General features: G+C 42.3%; 1 protein-coding gene across 4 annotated transcripts in view; it reads right to left on the bottom strand.

The window, feature by feature from the left end:
* PEX5L (peroxisomal biogenesis factor 5 like) overlaps positions 1-21817 on the bottom strand; it is a 377606-nt gene that overhangs the window by 71053 nt on the left and 284736 nt on the right. For 3 of the 4 annotated variants that reach the window (XM_077487914.1, XM_077487915.1, XM_077487917.1), the window contains one exon: positions 8275-8370. The exons of the other annotated variant lie outside the window; for it this stretch is intronic. In XM_077487914.1, the coding sequence (XP_077344040.1) occupies positions 8275-8370 (96 nt within the window). The remainder of the gene's footprint in view (positions 1-8274; positions 8371-21817) is intronic. 4 annotated transcript variants of the gene reach the window in all.

Genomic DNA, 21817 nt, shown 5'->3' with positions numbered 1-21817 from the left:
TCCCCCTTTACATCTGTCAAAGAAAAAAAGGATATGACAAACATGCTAGTCTTGCCAACATCAAGCTGTTAAACAATATGTTGCTTTCCAGCAGCAATGTGCCCTAAGGCTGTGTGTCTGGTGTCCGTTTCAGAAAATACGCTTCAATATACAGGACACGAATAAATGAAAGCTGCAGTCCATGCCACAACTACTTAAAAGAAAGCACACATGATCATATATAACTTAGCCAGTACTTCAAGCCTAATCAAGGGATCTTAGATATAGTCCATATAACTTCAGCATACATAGATACAGTATAGGCATAGATTTTGTACATTATTTCAGATGACCATTCATATGCTGATAACAGCAAGTTTTTCCCAATCAATATTTCATTTGCAGCTACATGTGCAGCTGCATGGCAAATGGCCTTGGTGGCTTGCAGAAACTTTTTATTTTTTTTAATAGCACATAAAGAAGCTGTGAGTAGGAAATATATAAAATAAGCTTATTGATCATTAATGAATTTATACTGGGCAATAAATGTATTTGTTTATAACATTGGATTTACTAATGGATGAATATGGGCCTAAATATACTACACACAATATTGAGTTTGAAAAAGGATGAATGCAATCAGCACAGATGTGATTTTGGTCATACCGCGACACAGGAGGTTATATTAAAATAGAGAGAATCCATTTAAATAAATAGGGTGGAGTAAGATGGAGGACTAAGTACAGTTGGAATAGAGACCAACCGCGTTTAGAGTATACAAAGTGTACCAATAGAGCATCTGCACAACTTCCGGCCACAGACAGGAAATTTTGTATGATAAAGAATAGAAAGTGGCTTAGTAGAGAGGAGTAGGAGTGGTTGGGTGTAGTAGGAGGGGTCTAAGATACTAAAGTGAGCCAGTCACAGCCGCCCCCAGCTTCTGAAGACGCCCAGTGGGAAAGGAAGAAACGCGTGAAGCAGGGACAAGTTAGTGACGTGAGATCCGGTAACTGGAACGCACGCTGTGGAAGCACTCTGAACCCATGTGAAGGGTTAAATTATTGTTTAATATAATGATGAATAATATTTCAGGCTGTAGAGGGCCTCTTTGTACAAATCAGTTTAAAAGCGTGTTATAGAACTTTTTACACTAAGCTTGCATTAATTGTGAATTTTTTCCTTTCTATGAAGGAAATATGTCATCCAAACATGTACCCCTTATTGGTGGAAAATAATAATAACACCCATCTCATCATGTGTACTTAAGATGAAACACAAGCCAAAATAAAGTCTCTGCTCTTCAGTTCAGTGTCTGTGTCTGATTGGCCAGGACTTCTGGGGGCCTTGTAGCCAAGGCTAAAAGGTAAGAGGGAGACCAATGGTAGACTTGAACCCCTACACCATGTACATGCTTGAAAATTTTTACTTTTCGTAAGTGTCATTTCTTTTACATCATTGAATAAATCAAACAGTATTACGCTATGGAGATCTCTTATTTCTTTGAATTCCATGCTATGGATATAATTATGCTGAGGACCCTGTAATCAGAGGAGAGGAAAGGAGCCATACCCATTTACATCATAACAGGTTACATACCATGCCTATTTGATTCATACTGTTGGTGAGTGGGGAATACAGGCTGGGAGTACGGAGTGGCACCTTGGATACTCGCTGAAATAATTCATCGGCACCTGTATTTTTGTTTGCACTTATGGATCATAAAATTACTGAGTTGTTTGCACTGGTACTTTATAGATGTTTATAATTTTGTACTCGGTGTATACATGATACTGAATATGGAAGCAGCGCTGGGTTTATTTTTAATTGTTTTACTGCTTGTTAATAGCTCTCTAAAATAAAAGTATTTAAAGAGAAGAAGGATTGTGGGATATATGTCCTACATTCCCTAAATATACATTAAACACCAGCAACAGCCACCTCACAAGCATCCTTCCTAATGCAAACTGTCATCAGTTCTGCTATATTTTTTTCTTCTCTCCTTTCTCATAATAAAACTGTCAATTCCTTTAATCCATCAATCCTCCTATATCTTCAAAAGCCTTCCTCATACTCTCCTATCAAAACTTTCCCCCACTGGACTGCGTGTGGTGTGAACCAGCCCTAAAGACACAACTTCACATATTTTACCATCTATTATTTTACTAAGAACAAAGTGGTCAGATTTTAAAAGGTGGGTATTATAGAACAGGTCCACCTTAGGCAATTTTGTTTTAAAAAAAACGTTATAGTGCATTAGTATTGTTTTGTTCCTTAAAGCAGAGCTCCACTCAAAAGGGGGAGATTCACTTGTTTGCTTCTTCCCCCCTTCCCCTGCCACATTTGGCAACTTTTGGGGAGCAAAGGGCAGCGGGTACCTGTTTTAAAAAAAATATATATATATCATGTGCTGCGCTATCCCCTTATTAATCTGCTGAACCTGCAGCACAAACCCATAAAAAGACACCAATAATTGGCTGGAATAATTTACCTATGAAAAGACACCAATAATTGACTGGAATAATTTACCTAAGAAAAGACACCAATAATTGACTGGAATAATTTACCTAAGAAAAGACACCAATAATTGACTGGAATAATTTAACTATGAAAAGACACCAATAATTGACTGGAATAATTTACCTATGAAAAGACACCAATAATTGACTGGAATAATTTACCTATGAAAAGACACCAATAATTTACTGGAATAATTTACCTATGAAAAGACAACAATAATTGACTGGAATAATATACGCCACTGCCAGACCATTCACAAAGTGCAGCACTCTTCGCGCATGCGCAGTAGGGAATCGGCTGTCAAGCCGCAAGGCTTCACTGCCGGTTTCCCTTCCAAGTAATGGCAGAGGCAGCACCCGAGGGCCGACTGAAAAATTGGCGGGGGTGCCGACATCGAGGGATCCCTGAACAGGAAAGTGTCTTAATATTAAAAATCAGGAGCTACAGTATATGTAGCTGCTGACTTTTCATTTTTTGGTGGGGGGGCTGGAGCTCCGCTTTAACCCATTTTTACACAATATACTCATGCATCATATTTTGAAGAAAATTTCTGTTAGCAGATCTGCCTTGTCCTATTTAACTTTATGCTACCTTGAAACCATTTTTCTCAACATATGCATTTTAAACAATGTAACTTCTAATTTAAAACAATACATTGAGTATATATATATATATATATATATATATATATATATATATATTTTTTTTTTCAAATAATCTATTAACCTTTTTTTTACCTTTATGCACAACACATACAAATTATTAAAACAAAACTCTTGTCTCCATTTATCTTAATATAGAGTAAATACCTTAAAGTGATTGTAAAGTCTAGTTTAAAAAACAAACAAAAAAAAACAAAAAATGTTACACTTACCTGTGCAGTTGGTTTTGCACAGAGCAGCCCGGATCCTCCTCTTCTCAGGTCCCTCTCTACTCCTCTTGGCCCCTCTCTCCTGTTCAGTGCCCCCACAACAAGCAGCTTGCTATGGGGACACCTGAGCCGAGTCACAGCGCTGTGTATCAATTCAGACATGGAGCCCTGCCTTGCCCCGCCCCCTCTCCTGATTGGCTAACTGACTTTGACAGCTGCGGGAGCCAATGGGGTTGCCGCTGACCTGGACCACAGCAATCTCCCGTTATAAGACCTGGTATATCTGCGCCAGGAGCCCGGGGCTTAGAAAGTCCCCTGAGCTGAATGAATGTCCAAAACATACCTCGTCAGGAGGGACGTCTTGGAGCATTCTAATTGGTCAGTGCAGTCACATGGGTGGTGAAGAGGGAATGCTGATCACTAAGCCTCTGGACCTTAACAGGTGCTCCCATTCTACAAACTGTTGGGTGCTGGCTCAGCACAAGTTTATGGAAACAAAAGGTCCTGGACTGCTGCACTCTGTAGAAAAGGCATCTTTATTATGAAACAATAAAAAATTAATTCATCTTGACAGTCAAATCAGGTATGGACAAAATAGGAGTGAGTGGCTAATGTGTTTCACATCATTCGATGCTTACTCATAGGTCACATGGGCGGTGCCAACCAATCAGTAGTCGCATAGCCCGTCCTGTCAGCTATGGAGAAGGTGCATGAATGTCGAGGGGATTTCTAAGCCTCGGACTCCTGACGCGGACATACCGGGGCTTAGAACGGGAGATTGCCGTGGTCCAGGTCAGCTGGACCGCGGGGGGGGGGGGAGGTAGGGAGGGGGTTCAGTGTAAGTTCACCTTACAGATTCTTCTGTAAAGATGAACTTACACTTTAATTTTTCCATCGTGCCCATCACTGGAGGTGACTCTGCACCCTCCTCCACATTTTCACACACTCACCATTTTCTAAGCTATAACATATGTAGCGGTGTAAAGTAAGATGAAGAAAATCCTAAAAATAAGTTTTGTAACACAATTCAACCTGAAAGTTTTGTTTAAAAATGTGACCTGTTCACTGTGGCTATAGAGACACTGGCTTTGAGATTTTGGCATGGGTTCCTCATGGGTACTTCACTGGTAATAGGTCTGACACTATAACTATAGGTTTATAAGCAGAAAATCTCATCCTATATTTACAAAACACTTCTATATCTTTAGGAGCCACCATGCAGATAATCAACCAATATGGTATGTATTCGGGACTTAAAATCAATTGACAAAAGTGAGCCTTGATGCCCCTCCACCCCCAGGTTTTTTTGTGGATAGGAGCAGCAGGCCTCTTTAAATTGTATCCTCATTTAAATATTTGGGGATAACTATTACACTTTCCCCCTCAGAGGCCTCGAAAGTTAATTTGGATCCCTTACTACAAGTAATCAAAACTAAATGTAATATATGGGCTAAACTCCCTCTGTCCATAGTGGGTAGAATAATTTGAATATGATTCTTTTGACAACATGTCTGTACGTGACTTCTCATATTTATGTCCTGGTGCCAAAATCATTCTTTGAAACATTGAATGCACTATGTAGCTCATTCATTTGGGCAAACAATGGATGAAAGATTAAACTTTCCACCTTGCAATGCCACTAAGTGAAAGTGGGCATGGCACTTCCTAATCTGTACTATTATTACATCGCTGGCTATGACACTTGTCTGACTGGCTGACACCTGTCACACCAGCAGTAGTTGAGTCACATTTAGCCTATTTTCTCAAGCTGAACCATGTATTAATAGCATTGGATGTGCCAATAACAGTGTTGAAAAAAGTACGTTTGCCAATTTTGAATTTAGCTTGTGCAGTTTGACGAGAAGCTAAACACATAGCAGAGGTTAAAGAAATCGCTGCTGAACTTCCTATCTGGCAGATTATTCTTTTTGGAAACGAAAAGGCCTCACCACTATTGAGGACATCTATAATGGAAATGTTCTCTCTTCCTTTCATGAGGTACAAAGAACATACGATCTCCCTTTCACTGCCTTCTACAGGAAACTCCAATTTAGCACAGCACATGCAGTTTGGAATTAAAAACACTAACTTCTCTAATTATCCATTTATAGGGGTGTTAAGATCACAGGACCATAGAAGTCTTATTTTTTAGATATATTCCCATTTGTTATCCGCCACTATTATCGAAACTCCCCTGATGGTATATTCTAAATGGCAACAGCTTATCCCTGATTTATCAGTTGAGGATTGGGAGGAAGTTTGTTCCTCTCACTTATATGTCTCTCCGGCCATTAATAATAAGATAATACAGCTTTACATGTTCATCATGTTCAATCATATCTCACACCAACAAGGTTACATGCCATGCATCAGATACCTGCTGCAAGCTGTACTAGGTGTGACTACACAAAATGCTGATTTTGCCCATATTATGTGGTTATGCCCTGCCATGCCTAGATACTGGAAACAGGTGATTGACATTCTCTCCTCTATTCTATCTGTACCTGTACTAAACACCCGGAAAATGTGTGCTCTGGACATTCTGGATATGGAGCAGTGGTTGAGATATGATAGAACTATGCTGAGAGAGAAATTATTTTTAGCTCGAACAGCTACTGAAATTAAATGGATCCAACCTACCCCCCATCTGTTCATAAATGGATACAGATGTGAACCATATATTGCCATATGAAAAACAATTTTTTGATCATAGAGGATGCCCCATAAAATACAATAAGATTTGAGATGCATGGTGTTCTTCTTCTCTCACCATCATTATTGAAGAAAGTTGTGCACAGTTATAATTGATCTGTGACCTAGGGAGAGTTGAATCTTCATTTATCATGACCCAGGTTTTCACCTGCTAGTACTAGATATGTTTTTATCAACTCATATAATAAGTAGTGGAGATTGGTTGGAACTTTAACGAAGCCATGGCCTGGTAAGGTCATGTGTTCCATCCCTATTAAAGTGGTGTTGCCACCAAAAAATTAAAAATAGTTTAAAATTCTTAAAAAAAATAAAAATTGAAAAAAAATGTTTTACTCACCTCTAAATACCTGTTGCTAAGGGATCCCTCGTAGTCTGCCTTCTTCCTTGCCCGGGCTGGTGGCTGGAGTTCATCACCCCTCGCGCCGCACAGTCATCTGGGACCTGTCACGTGTCCCAGATGACTGTGCAGCGTATCACGGCGCCCTACGCTGCTCGCGCATGTGCAGTTGGGGCCTGGCTGTGAAGCCACAGCCGGGTGCCCATAATAAGAATGATGGCACCGTGAGCGGAATGGGGAACGAGGGGGGGGGCTTCGTTCCCCTGCATCGTTGGACCCTGGGACAGGTAAGTGTCTGATTATTAAAAGTCAGCAGCGGCAGTATTTGTAGCTGCTGACTTTTATTTATTTTTTTTAGTTCAAAGAAGGGGAGCAAAGGGGAGGGGGGGATATTTGGAACTTTACAGTGGCTTCATGTAAAGTCCCAAATATCTCCCTCCCCCTTTGCTCCCCTTCTTTGAACTTTTTATAAACTCAGAAGAGTATTCGGTATTGAACTCCACTTTGGTATTCTAAGCAATGTTTTATACGTCTTTATTTGACCTGTTTCATGTCTGTAAAATGTACTTTTTTGTGCTCACGTTGAGCATCATGTCGATTGCACTGATGTAATGCTTCTTCGTCAATAAAAAGGGTTACAAAAAAAAAAAACAATGTGACCAGGATAACGTGTAAAATGTAGTTGAAAATATTCATCATTTTGGGCTGAAAATAACCAATGCTAGATAATATTGTTCACATACTAGGTAGAATATTGGCAATAATGAATGTACATGAAGGCTAAAGGAAATCTCCATTTTCATCAAGTAAATAATATCGCATATAAAATCGCTACTCAACCTATTTTGTAATTTAACATTATTAAAAATGCCTTTCCGCTTAAATCAAGTCAATGTCATTTTTTTTTAAATGTTAAAACAAAATTCAATGCAATATAGCAACTTGGAAGCAGATTTTACACTGCTGGTGTGCAATGTGCCCAAAGAAATGTACTCTTCTGCTTGTTTAATTGGCTCACTGAATTTTTCTGGACCAAAATACAGGTACACTTTAAGGCACCCCCTTCAATATGAATTTAATTTATGGTAACATACTCCCTAAAGGCTAACTATTTCTAAAGGGATGCAGGCACTGCAGCTTTCCTAATTACAACACTGAGAATGCACCAGGTGGTTATAGTGAACCAGACCCATTCCGAATCAATCTGGAAAGGACATGGTAAAACAAACAGCTTTTTCTTCAGAGCAGAAAAAGATTAGACTCTGCTACAAAATGTGTTCAAATTGTTGCAATATACATTGAGATAATCATTCTTTTTTTCTCATCAAAAAGTAGAGTAGAGTAGAGTTAAATATGGTGTTTTATATATATTTTCAAAGGAAAATGCCACAATATATATGTGTATATGTGCAGGCATTAAGGGTATAGCACGCACCTGCACACAGTACGGCAAAGCTATTGTTAACAAGTTGCTATAGCAATGGCAGCGCCAGTGGAAGTTTCGATCCTGCGCTATGGCAACTTATAAACAATCTTCTTCCTCCCTTTCAAGGATGGAAATCCACAATAACAAAAAAATTGGTGCCCAAAAACTGTTGGAATTTGTGATGTTGATAACCCCAGGAGTAAATGGAAGTAGATGCTACATCATTCACCTAGGCGGGGAAAAAAATCAGGAAGTACAGTAGGACAATTACAAAAAAAAGATATTTGGAGTTTTTTTTCTGATTATGTTATAGGAAGGGGAGAGAATTACAAGAGAGAGGAACTTTAAAAATAGTCTGAAGGTCCACTTTAAATAAAAAACATTATTTAAAAAATATTGATAATTGTGCATGAACTGTTCATAACACATTACCTCAACTGCAGCTTTAGCCCTTTCAAATTCTTCTTCCAGTGAATGGTTTCTGGACAGATATGCTCCCCCTAAACGTGATTCCCGATTCAGTAGTCCCTGAAAAAACAATTTTTTTTTTAATACAATACTAAACATTCAAACACTTACTTTTACTGAAGGCAAATAGAGTTGCACTTTACAAGTGCAGTTGCACTCATTTTCCTTAGTAAATGTAAAAGTGGTAAAGCATCACTTTGTAAAAAATACCCAATGAGGTGCAAGAAAAAAAACATTTTTGCACATGATTGAATGATGGAAATCAGCAGTGGTAAAACATTTACTAAGCTCTGGGGAAAACTAGTGCAACTGTACTTGAAAAGTGCACAGTCTATTTAAAGCGTTTGTTACCCCAACATTTCACATTCCTGATATGTGCCTGCTGTACCATGTACTTGTATGAAAAAGTATCCTGTTCTCTTTGTACTGCTTCCTTTGAGTGAAATCCCTGGTGTTCCTGCCAGTCACTCTGCTTTACTATTAAAAACAGACCATGCTAATCAGGAGAACTCAGCCTGCTCTCTTCCAATGATCAGACTTGTCCTTACTAGGGATGAGCATGAACACCCCCCAGTTCGATTTTCAGCAGAACATGCGAACAGGCAAAAAATTTGTGCGAACAGTGTTAAAGTCTATGAGACACGAACGTGAAAAATCAAAAGTGCTAATTTTAAAGGCTTATATGCAAGTTATTGCCATAAAAAGTGTTTGGTGACCCGGGTCCTGCCCCAGGTGACATGTATCAATGGGACATGTATCAATGCAAAAAAAGTTTTAAAAACATAAGTTTTTTTCGGGAGCAGTGATTTTAATATTGCCTAAAGTGAAGCAATAAAAATTAAGTATTCCTTTAAACATCGTGCCATGTATATTATCAAAAAATGTAATTACATGCTCCTGTTAAACAGGGACAGAAAAATTGGGCCTTGAGTGGTGGGGGTGGTGGTGGCGCCACAACGCTGTAACCCCTCACAAATACTCGTGTTTGGCACAGCAATGGGCCCTGCTGTGAAATATTATATCAAAAATTGTAATTAGATGCTCCTGTTAAACAGGGACAGAAAAATTGGGCCTAGGGTGGTGGTGGTGGTGCCACAACATTGTAACCCCTCACAGATACTCATGTTGGGTGCAGGAACAGGCCCTGCGTTTAAATATTATATCAAAAATTGTAATTCCATGCCCCTGTTAAGCAGGGGCAGAAACATTGGGCCTTGGGTGGTGGTGGTGGTGCCACAACATTGTAACCCCTCACAGATACTCATGTTGGGTGCAGGAACAGGCCCTGCGTTTAAATATTATATCAAAAATTGTAATTCCATGCCCCTGTTAAGCAGGGGCAGAAACATTGGGCCTTGGGTGGTGGTGGTGGTTTCACAACACTGTAACCCCTCAGAGATACTCTTGTTGGGCACAGGAACGGCCCTGCTGTGAAATATTATATCAACAATTGTAATTACATGCCCTTGTTAAACAGGGGCCGAAAAATTGGGCCTTGGGTGGTGGTGCCACAACAATGTAACCCCTCACAGATACTCTTGTTTGGCGCAGGAACAGGCCCTGCTGTGAAAAATTTGATCAAAAATTTTAATTATATGCCCCTGTTAAACAGGGGCAGACAAATTGGGCCTTGGGTGGTGGTGGTGCCCTAAACCAATAATATAGTTGGAAGCTAGCTTTATCAAGATTGAGCAGGAATAGGATAGTCAGCATAGGCAGTCTCCAAGGGATCCCACATCCAAAGAAAAGCAATCAGTTACATAAGCTTCAGTTACATAAGAATGTTGGAATGGTCTCCAAGTCTGCTCTTGCCTCTAGATATTCCTGCACCATATAATGCAGACACTGGCAATGGTTGCTCGAACCAATCAGACCTTGGCGCTGAGGACTGAAAAATTGTTTAAAGGTATTGGTAAGAAGGTCACCTTCTCCACCTCCCTTCCTCTGACTGAACGAAGTCTCAGCAACACGTTGTCCAGCACCAGGAAATGGTAACCTCCCAGGGTCTGGAAATGCGTTACACAAACCTTTCTTCAAGGCCTCCTGAAGATGTTTCATCCTCTGCTCCCTCTGTGAGTTCTGCAATCTTACCCTTGTAACGGGATCAAGAAGGGTTGCCAGTCAGTAATGTTCCCTCTCCCTAATACCACGAATCCTAGGGTCCTTTTGCAGGCTTTGCAGAATCAGGTAGACCATGCAGCATAAGTTTGCAGAGGCATTCGATTCTGAGTCCTCTGGGTCACTAAGGATTACATGATCCATAACTACCCCCTCCCAGCCACATACAAGCCACATTTCTGGGGACTGAAAAACATCCCTTGAAGACTGCTGCTGAGTGTTATCCTCTACATCCATGCTCACACAATCCTCCTCCTCTTCTTCCTGTGTGTTTGGCAGGCGCACAGGAATGCTATCTGGATAAAAGGGGCATTGAGAGGAAAGGAAGTCCTCCTCTTTCTCCCACTGTTCTGCCTCAAGTGCCCTATCCATAATTCCATGAAGGGTGTGCTCCAGCAGGAAGACTAGAGGGACATTGTCACTGATGCATGCATTGTCGCTGCTCACAATCCTTGTGGCCTCCTCAAATGGTGAGAGGACAGTGCATGCATCCTTGATCAGTAGCCACTGGCGTGACGAAAAGAGATCTTGTAAGCCTGGGTACCTACTCAAGAAACCACTGCACCACCAAATTCAGGACATGTGCCAAACATGGAACATGGGTCAAGTGTCCCTGATCGAGGGCGGAGAGAAGCTCGGTGCCATTGTCGCATACAACTATTCCTGGCTGAAGCTGGTGTGGCGTCAACCACCTCTGAGCCTGCCACAGCAGAGCTGACAGAATCTCTGCCCCAGCGTGGCTCCTGTCCCCTAGGCAGACCAACTCAAGCACCGCATGGCATCTTTTAGCCTGACTGCTTGCGTAGCCCCTTAAGTCCCTTGAATGCTTACAGAGCACCGCTGGTTCAGAGGACAAATCTGCAGAAGAGGCCATAGAGGAAGAAGAAGGGGAGGGGGTGGAGGAGAGAGCTGTGGCAGAATCACCACTAGCATTTTGGAGGCATGGTGGCATTATTGCCAGCTGCCAGCAGAGTTACCCAGTACACCATGAAGGAAAGGTAACGTCCCTGCCCATGCCTTATGAGTCAGCGGTAATATGAATCTTACTGCTGACTGCCCTGTCCAAAGAGGCCAAAAGGAATAGAGCCGGAATGGCTTTCCGTGAAAAGAAATGGCGTTTTGGAACCTGCCACTGAGTTACAGCACATTCCACAAATTCACAAAAGGGGGCTGAGTCTACCAGCTGAAAAGGCAACAGTTACAGTGCTAGAAATCTGGAAAAGCTAGCATTTAGATTCTGAGTTGGCTGGGGCCAAATTATTTTTTTACGGTTCAGCAACTGGGGTAAGGAAATTTGCTTGCTAAAATCAATTGGTGGTGTACTACTAGCAGATTGGCTGCAAGTACTTGGGGCACATATTGATATACCTTCATTCCTCTCAGTGCAGGTTTTTGAGAGGACTGGAAGTATAATAGGGTTTTAAATCCCAGATGAGGAGCAAGGAGAAGTCTGCCTTTTTCTATAATGTGGGTCTTTCAAGTGCTGTTGCCAATGGACTGCATGGCAGGTCATCATATGTCTGGTCAAGCATGTGGTCAAGCACTGCTGTTCTGGCCACGCTTGATCTGCTTCAGACATAGGTTGCAAACAGCAATGGTGTGATCTGCTGAACACGTGTCGAAAAAGGCCCACACCAATGACATTTTAAAAGTCAGCGGGGAGTCAGCAGCGTCATGCACCTGCGGAGCTCTGTGGTGTGATGCAATAGGGTGGGTGTCCTTAGGCTGCCCCCTAGAGGACATCATGCCTCTTTGGAGTTGTGCCTCCTCCTCCTTCTCTCTTCTCTTAGGCACCCAAGTACAGTGAGTGACCTCATAATTCCCTCCCTCTTCATCACTGGAGCAAACTTGGCAGTATGCTACAGCTGGGGGAACATGACTGCCAGTTTCTTGTCCTTCTGTGGCACCCCCTCTTTCTAGGCTTATGTTACTCCCTTCCTCAACCTGGGAACCAACATCGGAGTCTTCAAATCGCTGCGCATCCTCCAGCAGCATGTACCCGGCACTGTGGTCAAATAATTCTGGGGACTCCTCCTTGCATGATGGTGGGTCTACGGAAGGAGTAACTGTGGCCAAAGAGCCAGTGGAATAGGCCACTTTGGCAACTTTGGAAGGTAAAACTACTCTGAGCCTGGGTGGCAGAGAATGAGGAGGATGAGAACGGCTTTGTTATCCACTCTTCTGCATGCTGGTGGAGTGGATAACAAATAACATGGTCAGCAGCAAAAAGTGTGCCCCATGGCCACCTGCAGAGAATGCACCATGCCCATGTGTACACCGCCTGAAGTGTATTAGAAACTATACCACTGTATTAGATACTGTGTACACTACCAGAAAAGTAGTAGAAACTGTACACACTGTATTAGACACTGTGTACACTGCCTGCACTGTATTGGAAACTGTACATTGGCTGCACAGTATTGTATAGTGTGTAAACCACCAGAAGTGTAATAGAAACTGTACACACTGTATTAGACACTGTGTACACCCCCTGAAGTGTATTAGAAACAGTATACCACCAAATGCACTGTAGATATAGGCTACACTGGATGCAGAGTATATATATATATATATATATATATATATATATATATATATATATATATCAAATACACTAACTGAATAACCTGCCTGCTTAATCCAACTCAAGCTATCTCTCTGTCCATGCCAAGAACACTACACATGGCCGCTGTGTAAGCAAACTTACATAGTGTGGCTCGTGGACTTAATCCCCCTGAGCCAAAGGAACCCTACCTTTGACCAATTATGGCTCTCTCAGTAGAATGCGCTGTGATTGGCCAAAGCATGCAGGTGTTCACATTTTCCGCAAACGCCCCATATGTTTGGTTCGTTTTAGAACAAACGAACATCCGATGTTCGAGTCGAATTTGCGTTCGACACAAACGGCTGGCTCATCCCTAGACCTGACATGCCTCCCCTGCACAGCCTTTTACTGGGAAGCTCGGTGTGCTGCTGCTTCTCCTCCCCCCAAGCTCATATGCAGCTGAGAACAGAGGGAATGCGAAAGGTATTTTAAATTTTTCCAATCTTTACACACATTTTTTGCCCTTCATTCCTTTTTCAAACTGAGTGGGTTGTTTTACAAGGTGATGGTTTACAACCACTTTAACTTTAGTAAATCAACCTCTATGTACCAATTGTAGGTCTAGGCATTCATTCTTGAAAGCCTTGCTGCGAATTATACATATTTTTTATGAAAGATTTCTAGACAAAGGCCAATGTTTTTTGATACAAAATGTGCATCATGCAAGGCTGGCTATTTTTTTTTTTCAGGACAAAATGACTGACTATTTCATGCACCAAGACCAAACCCCTGTGTAGAAATAAAATGAATGTCCCTTCACCATCTCAGTGTGATTAGTACATATTTAATATGTATGTACATACATACACGTGTTTTGTCCTGCAGTTACCATACACATAAGTGTCAACTGTGATAAAGTATGCTTTATTAAGAAAAAAGATTTTATTTATGTATATTAAGAAAAAATATATATTTATTTATGCATATACATTCATTTATAATATAATATATTATATACTGTATATTAATCTTATTTTACTGGTGGATCAAATGCTGCAAGATGTAAGTGATTCCATGTTTTTAAGACATACACACTGTAGCAGTCCTTCAGACAAGCAGTGAGCAAATGCTGAAGACTACCATAAACATCAATGCTTTAGTCAGGATTAGACCAGTCAGATATCACTGAAACACCGCTCCAGTCCGGAGAGCCCCATGAGATGTTCCAGTGGTAGAGAAAACAATTATAGTATGGTAAAAGCATCGAAATATGATTTAGTCTAGAATGAAATTCCATTAACTAGTATGGAGTATTGATAATGGATATAAAAATACTCCTCTCCTAATATAGCAACATTTCAGCAGCTGACTACCAGACCATCAATATTTAATGATTTGCTCCATTACAAACCGCAGAGTATAAAGGTCATTTTTTCAAGAGGTGAAAACAACCAAATCGTAAAACATTAAAGCATTAGTGGATAGAAGGCCATTCCCATAACCACTTGTTAGTGACCCTCTGATCCTTGGGATCTGCTGAATAATAGATATACTTATGTGAAAGTATATTTTTAAAACATGCCAAGGCACAAACAAAAATACAGTGACTAGAGTGTGTAGGTTTTTACGCTGACCCAGAATATCTTTGATATTAAGGTCTCATGCAAACGGGGCATTAACTCTGGTGCATGTATCTCCAGTTTATTGGTACTGGCGGACACACCATCCAGCACCACTGCTGGGAGTCTGTCAAAGGTAAAGGTTTAAAGCTGATGCAGCTGCAAAGTACACCAAGCGTTACTTATATGTAGTGCAGTATATATCCAGTAACGAATACCTGGAACCCAGTCTGCTTGTGTTCTGGGCATTTGTCTCTGGGTGCATACTGCAATCCATTTTTTTCTGCATTTTAGTGCATTGCAAAGCCATTAGGAGTCAACGGCAATGTTTTGATGCTTTGGCAACAAGTAATAACAAGCCTCGGTCAATGGTTGTTAACATGATATTAAAGGTTTGGATTTTTTTACATTAAAATTATAAAATGTAATACTTTCTCTATGTAGTAATTATGAACAGAGCAGACCTATCCTCCTCTTCTCAGGTCCCCCTGCCAGCTCTCCTGGTTCTTCCCTCCTGCTGAGTGCCCCCAGAGCAAGCAGCTTGTTATGGGGGCACCCAGGCATCCTCGCTCCCATATATTCACACATGGAGCCGTGGCTCTGTCCCATCCTTTTCTCCTCATTGGCTCACTTGGCTGTGATCGACAGCAGGGGGAGTCAATGAGGAGGAAAAGTCGCCGGAGAGCCCGAGGCTCTTGTGCACAGCGCTGGAGGAAAATCAAGCTCAGGTAAGTATTGGGGGGGGGGGGGGGGGGGTTTGAGTAGGCTGATGAAGGTTTTCTACCTTTATGCATAGAATGCATGAAGGTAAAAAATCTTGGGCCTTTACAAACGCTTTAACTCTCTTCACTCAATTTAAAGTGGTTGTAAACAATCACCTTGTAAAACAACCCATTCAGTTTGAAATAAAAATGAAAGACAAGACATTTAGAAAAGGCAAAACATAGGAAAGCAAAGGGACTGACAGGAACACCAAGGATTTCACACAAAGAAAGTAATACAATGAGAACAAGATACTTTATCATACAAGTACATGGTACAGCAGGCTCAAGAATATGAAATGTTCGGGTAACGAATGCTTTAACTCAACTTAACTGTATTTCAATTTTAAATTCAAAAACACATTAAAAACACCCCTTAAAAAAGCTTGTCAATGGAAAAAATATGTTGGTGTATGACAACACACCTGGTACACACATTCAGTGTTTTTTTGTTCAACCCAGGATAATAGGGTTCCCGCCCAGACGTCATATTATAGTAGGCCAGGCGGGAGCCCTATTATACTAGGAGAACATAATATGATTCCTCCCAGGGTCATGCCTTGCAAGCGCCCCCACGGGCCATGCTCAGCCAATGACACAGCCTGCTCCTGGTACCATGTGATCAATGAAGCCAATCACAGCAGATCACATGATAATTATACACAATGAAAGTCTTTGATTTATGCCTTTCATTGTGTACTATTGCAATGTGCTCTGTAATTGTTCACAGTGATCACATGGTACAGACATGGCCAATCACAGCCCATCTGCTTCATTTGATTAGCTGTGGCCAATCAAAAAAGAAAGTAAGAATTTAATCAAAATACAAAATATAAAAAAATATATATTTTTTCCTACATACTGTCACCAGTCAGTGTCCATGATCACTTTGCAGAGTGATTGTTCACCAAACTTTGTAAATAAGCTGAAGCTGTGTTGACTTCACACATCCATTAACCACTTCAATACAGGGCACTTTTACCCCCTTCCTGTTCAGGCTAATTTTCATCTTTCAGTCCTGTTGCACTTTGAATGACAATTACGTGGTCATGCAACACTGTACCCTAACTAAATTTTTTATAATTTTGTTCACACAATTACAGTACAGCTTTCTTTTGGTGGTATTTAACCACTTGCCGTCTGGACACTTATAGCCTCTTCCTAACCAAGCACATTTTCAGTCATGCAACACTGTACCTATATGATAGTTATGTCCTTTTTTAACACAAATAGAGCTTTCATTTGGTGGTATTTAATCACCATTGGCTCTTTTATTTTTTGCGCTATAAATAAAAAAAATAACAAACATTTTGTAAAAAATTAATTTTTCTTTGTTTATGTTATAAAATTTAGCAATTTAGTATTTTTCCTTCATAAATTTAGGCCAAAAGTTATACTGCTACAGTGTATATTATTTGGTCTTTGTGAAGGTTATAGAGTCTATAAGCTATGGTGCCAATCATTGAAAATTGATCACACCTGATCACACCTGATGTACTGATCTAATTTCTTGAGGCAATAACAAGCTAGGACAGTACAAATACCCCCCAAATGACCCCTTTTTGCAAAGTAGACATTCCAAGGTATTTATAAGGAGGCAATAAACAAGAAAGTTGAGAATAGTCTGAACTAAAGATTGGCCAACATCCTAAATGGAAATAGGAAAAGGAAGGGTTCCCCCTTACAGGACTTTTAAGGCCCTGGTTATTGTATATACAGTCACCACAGATACTACATAATCATAGTCAAAAGTAGAAACCTAGAAAAAAACCTAGAAAAAATTATGAAAAAATATAGTTTTATTACAAAGAGATAAACAATGTTGTCAAAATACATGGTTGCCATGGGGGGATTGATTACCCACCCTGCTGTTCCTGTACCCTGTCTTGCTGGGTCTATGTGGTTAGACCTGTCGGTGTGGTGAGTTGGTTTTGTATCTCAAGCCACCCTTGGATGAAGTTCATTGCTTTTAAACTGTTGTAACTGTTATATTGCTTTTCATTCATCAACATGTGAGTTTAGTTTTGACACAATTATAGTGAGCGATTTTTCTGCTCTTTATCGTATGTACGATGTATACTATATTATCCTCTAAATTTTATTTTCGCACTTGGTGCAGTTCAACGACCCCATTTCGGGGGCGTGGCTTAGCGGCTGATGTAGGAGGACGTGCATGCCTTGAGCTCCGCCGGCCATCCGTGCTTACATCCTTACAGTCTGATCTGAAAAGCTATTTTTGGAGCCCTTACCTCCCGCCACGCTAGGAGAATCATCCCAGACCACCGCAATATATCTCGGGACCCCCGCTGTGATGTCCAGATGCCATACCGGAGGGAAGGGGCTGACGGACCCCCCAGGCCAAGATGGCGCCGGCGCTCGGCGTGCAGCCAGAGACCAGTACAAGGAAGCGGCACAAAAGCTCCTCTATGGTGGTAAATCGTACAAAGATGCCCTGGCTGGCCAGCCCTCACCTCAAGCTACCCCTGGAAGTTCTCCTGAGGCAGATGACACAGTCCCCTTGGAGGATGATGATGGATTGTCCACAGCATGGCGCACAGTGAGTACACCTAGAGACAGTGATAGGCCTGAGACACAGACCATCGCCTCTCCAGTACCAGAGGGAGAGCCTACGCTAAGGGACATATTTGCTGCTGTTACCTCCTGTAATCAATCTATTGCAGCCCTCTCAGAGGACATCAAAGGGGTTAAGGCTGAAATAACTTTTGTCCGCTATGACATGCAAAAGCTCAGGGAGATGACAGCTGCCCTTGAAGGCAGGCTGAGCACAGTAGAAGATGATCTGGCCCCCATGCAAAGGGATCTGGAATATAATTGCCATCTTACCGAACAGCACGCTATGCGACTTGATGAGATGGAAAATTGCATGAGACGCAATAATATTCGCGCTCTGGGGATTCCGGAACGTGTTGAGGATAAAAACCCGGTTGACTTTATTGAAAACTGGTTAATTGCCACCTTTGGTAAGGACTCCTTATCACCGCTTTTTGCCGTGGAACGCGCCCACCGGGTACCGTCTCGCCCCCTACCTCCGGGCAACCGCCCCAGGCCCTTCTTGTTTAAACTCCTCAACTATAGAGACAGGGACACCATTCTCTCTAAAGCACGGGGGTTGTCAGACAAAATGGAGATTGAGAACTCCAGGATTTCGCTATTTCCGGACTTTTCAGCAGAGCTTCAGAAAAAGCGTGCAACATTTCTTGAGGTTAAGCGACGCCTTTGGGACCTTAACGTTCAATATGGTATGCTATATCCGGCCCGGCTCAGGGTTACGGCTCTGGGCTCTACGCACTCTTTTAATCGCCCTGCGGCAGCGGCACAGTGGCTTGACCAGGAGCACAACGCACTCAAAGCTGCCAAGCTTCAAAGATCTCCTCCACGATAATGACACCTTCAGACAAGTTGACTGGACTTACATTTCTTCAGGCCCGGCGGAAGGCGAAGGTTTATGGCTCCATTACAGACCCACCAGTGCTACATGATGCCTGCACATGTGAAACCCTGTTTACCATCTAGAAGAGTCTTCTATGGGTGTTTCCATGGCCTTTCCCCCGCCCCAGAGTTCTGGATGGGGGCTATTAGTCTGCTGCTTCTCCCGTTTGGGAGCCCGGCGGGCTTCGATACAGAAGATACCACAGTTTTTTGCTGTTTAACTGTTTCTCTTTTCTTTTTCCTTTTACTTAATTTTTTCTCTCTCAGGACCACAATGGACACGGACTATATCCCAGCATATCTGCACCCGTCTGGGCGACTTTTCCTCGGTACTGCTGCTCATGAAGGACTTTTTTCTCCCCCTTTTTGGGGCATCTCAGGTGATGCGACTTATCAGTCGCTTGTTGTTGCTGTATATGTGTTAAATGCATCTTTCCACCCTAGTTTCTTACGAATGTTAATAAGGTCACTCCTATCTACACTTATGTTTTGTATCCCTGATGGCAAAGGTTAGATTTCTCTCTTGGAATGTCAGAGGGCTGGGCAGCCCGGTAAAAAGGCTGGCGGTGTTAAAACACCTCAAAGATATTAAGGCTGGAATTGTGTGTCTGCAGGAGACACATTTTGCTCCTGATGGTACGCATAGCCTTGGGCCTAGACTGTATACCCAGCAATTCCACTCTACATACTCTGCTTATGCAAGGGGAGTGAGTATCCTAATTAGACAACATACCCAATTCTCTTGCTCCCAACAGGTTATTGACCCAGGGGGGAGGTACATCTTTTTGCTGTGTAAGATTGCTACTGTACATTGCATTATCGCCAACGTATATATCCCACCTCTGTATTCAGCTGAGATCCTCAGGCGCCTCGCTGGGTTTATGGCACAGTTCCCTAGCATACCCCGATGGGCGATTTTAATAACTATGTCAATGGCATGTGGGATAAGATTCCAACGCCTCCTTTGGTTCCCTCCCGCCCTAATGGTGATACTCCCTTTTCTGCCCTATTAGCTGAACTTGGGTTGGTGGATGTCTGGCGGAAGCCCACCCCCACACCCGATTGTACTCCTGTTGCTCTCCAGCGTTTGGGAGCTTGTCTAGAATAGACTTGGGACTGGGGAACTCCGCCCTTCTCCCCCTAATTAGTGACTCTGGGTATGGGAATAGACACATATCCGACCACTCCTCTTTGTGGATTGAGATGTCCCTATCTACTGACCTCGCACCTAGGAGTTGGAAGATTAACCCCTTTTGGCTTACACTCTTTCCGCAGCCTGACCCCATAGCGAGTGACCTTAAACTCTTCCTGCAGGACAATTTAGACTCGGCCTCTATAGATGTAGTCTGGGATGCAGCTAAGGCCTTCCTTAGAGGGCAATTTATCACTACTATAAATGGTATAAAACAGAATACTAAAGCTTGGGAAATGGAGGTCGGTAGGGCACTCAGAGAGTCAGAGCAGGCCTATATTGCCAACCCCTCAGAGGACACAAAGAGAACTTGGTTGGGGGCGCAGTCTATGTCCAGACAAGTAGCTTTGCAACTGGCAGAAAATAAAAGATTTTTCCTACAACAAACACACTTTGAGGAAGGGGAATCGACAGGTCATATGCTGGCTCTGCTGGCAAAGGCTCAGGGTTCTACACCTATGGTTCACTCGCTGTGCGATTCGCAGGGGGTGACCCACTCGGACGCCCCTGGGATCTTACAGATATTTTGGTCCTTTTATGCAGACTTGTACTCATCCAAAGTGCAGCCCGGTGATGGGGAGATTGTGAGCTTCCTGGACGGATGTGATATTCCATGCTTGTCTGCGTCGGATGGGGAGCTGTTGAATGCCCCCATAACAGAGGATGAATTGGCCTCTGCACTGGAACACTCCCATAATAATAAGGCTCTGAGGGCAGATGGCCTTCCATCCGAGGTATACAAGCGTTACGCTAGTGTTCTACTGCCCACTCTCTTGAAAGTGTTTAACAACGCCCTAGAGACAGGGGTTCTGCCTGCTTCTATGAACGAAACGACCCCATTTCTCCACCACGGTGGTCCGGAACCCTTCAGTAGTATACAGCCTTGCTGTGTCATTTTGACATGCATATGCACAGTAACATATTATGTTTACATGTATTTTGGCAACATTTTTAACTCTTTATATTAAAATTATATTTTTCATACTTTTTTCTACTTTTCTACTTTCGATTATGATTATGTAGTATATGTAATGACTGCATATACAATCACCAGGGCCTTAAAAGTCCCGTAAGGGGGAACCCTTCCTGTTCCTTTAGTAGGAGACATGGTTTTTTCTAGTTGTCATATTTGTCATATTAACAGGTTATTTCTCTCACACAGCATATGCATACTTGCAACTACATCCCAAAACGCATTTTGATGAGCACTTTGATGGCACTGATGACCACTGATAAGCACTCACTGATGGGCACTGATGGCACTGTAGGGCACTGATAAGCACTGCAGTGGCACTGATGAGCACTGTAGGGCACTGTTGAGCACAGTAGTGGCACCGTAGGGCACTGATGAGCACTGTAATGGCACAGATGAACACTGTAGTAGCCCTGTAATGGCATTGATGTCACTGTAGTGGCACTGTAGCGGCACTGATGTGGCACTGATGGGCACTGACGTGGCACTGTGATTGCACTGATGAGCACTGTGATGGCACTGATGACATTGTGATGGCACTGTGATGGCACTGCGGTGGAACTGATGGCACTCAGATGGTACTCTGATGGTACTGATGTCACACCAAATGCAGCTGTCTGACGCTGCTGCACTGTGTCTCTCTTCTCACACACTGTATTGATGTGAGGAGAAGAGTTAAACCAGACATGAGGCCAGTTTGTTGACAAAGTGATCGCTCCTTGGATCATTGGATCATGTGGTAAAGGGCTGCTGTGATTGGCCCATTACCCTGATCCATGATGGTCTGGGTCCTACAGACCCAGCAATCACAGACGCTTCCAGATATGTGCCCCGGGGGATGCACGAGAA

This window comes from Lithobates pipiens, unplaced genomic scaffold, assembly GCF_037356315.1.
Source record: "Lithobates pipiens isolate NorthernLeopardFrog02 unplaced genomic scaffold, aLitPip1_a1.2 Scaffold_18, whole genome shotgun sequence".
NCBI lineage: Eukaryota > Metazoa > Chordata > Amphibia > Anura > Ranidae > Lithobates > Lithobates pipiens.
This window is presented reverse-complemented; position numbering and strand designations above follow the sequence as displayed.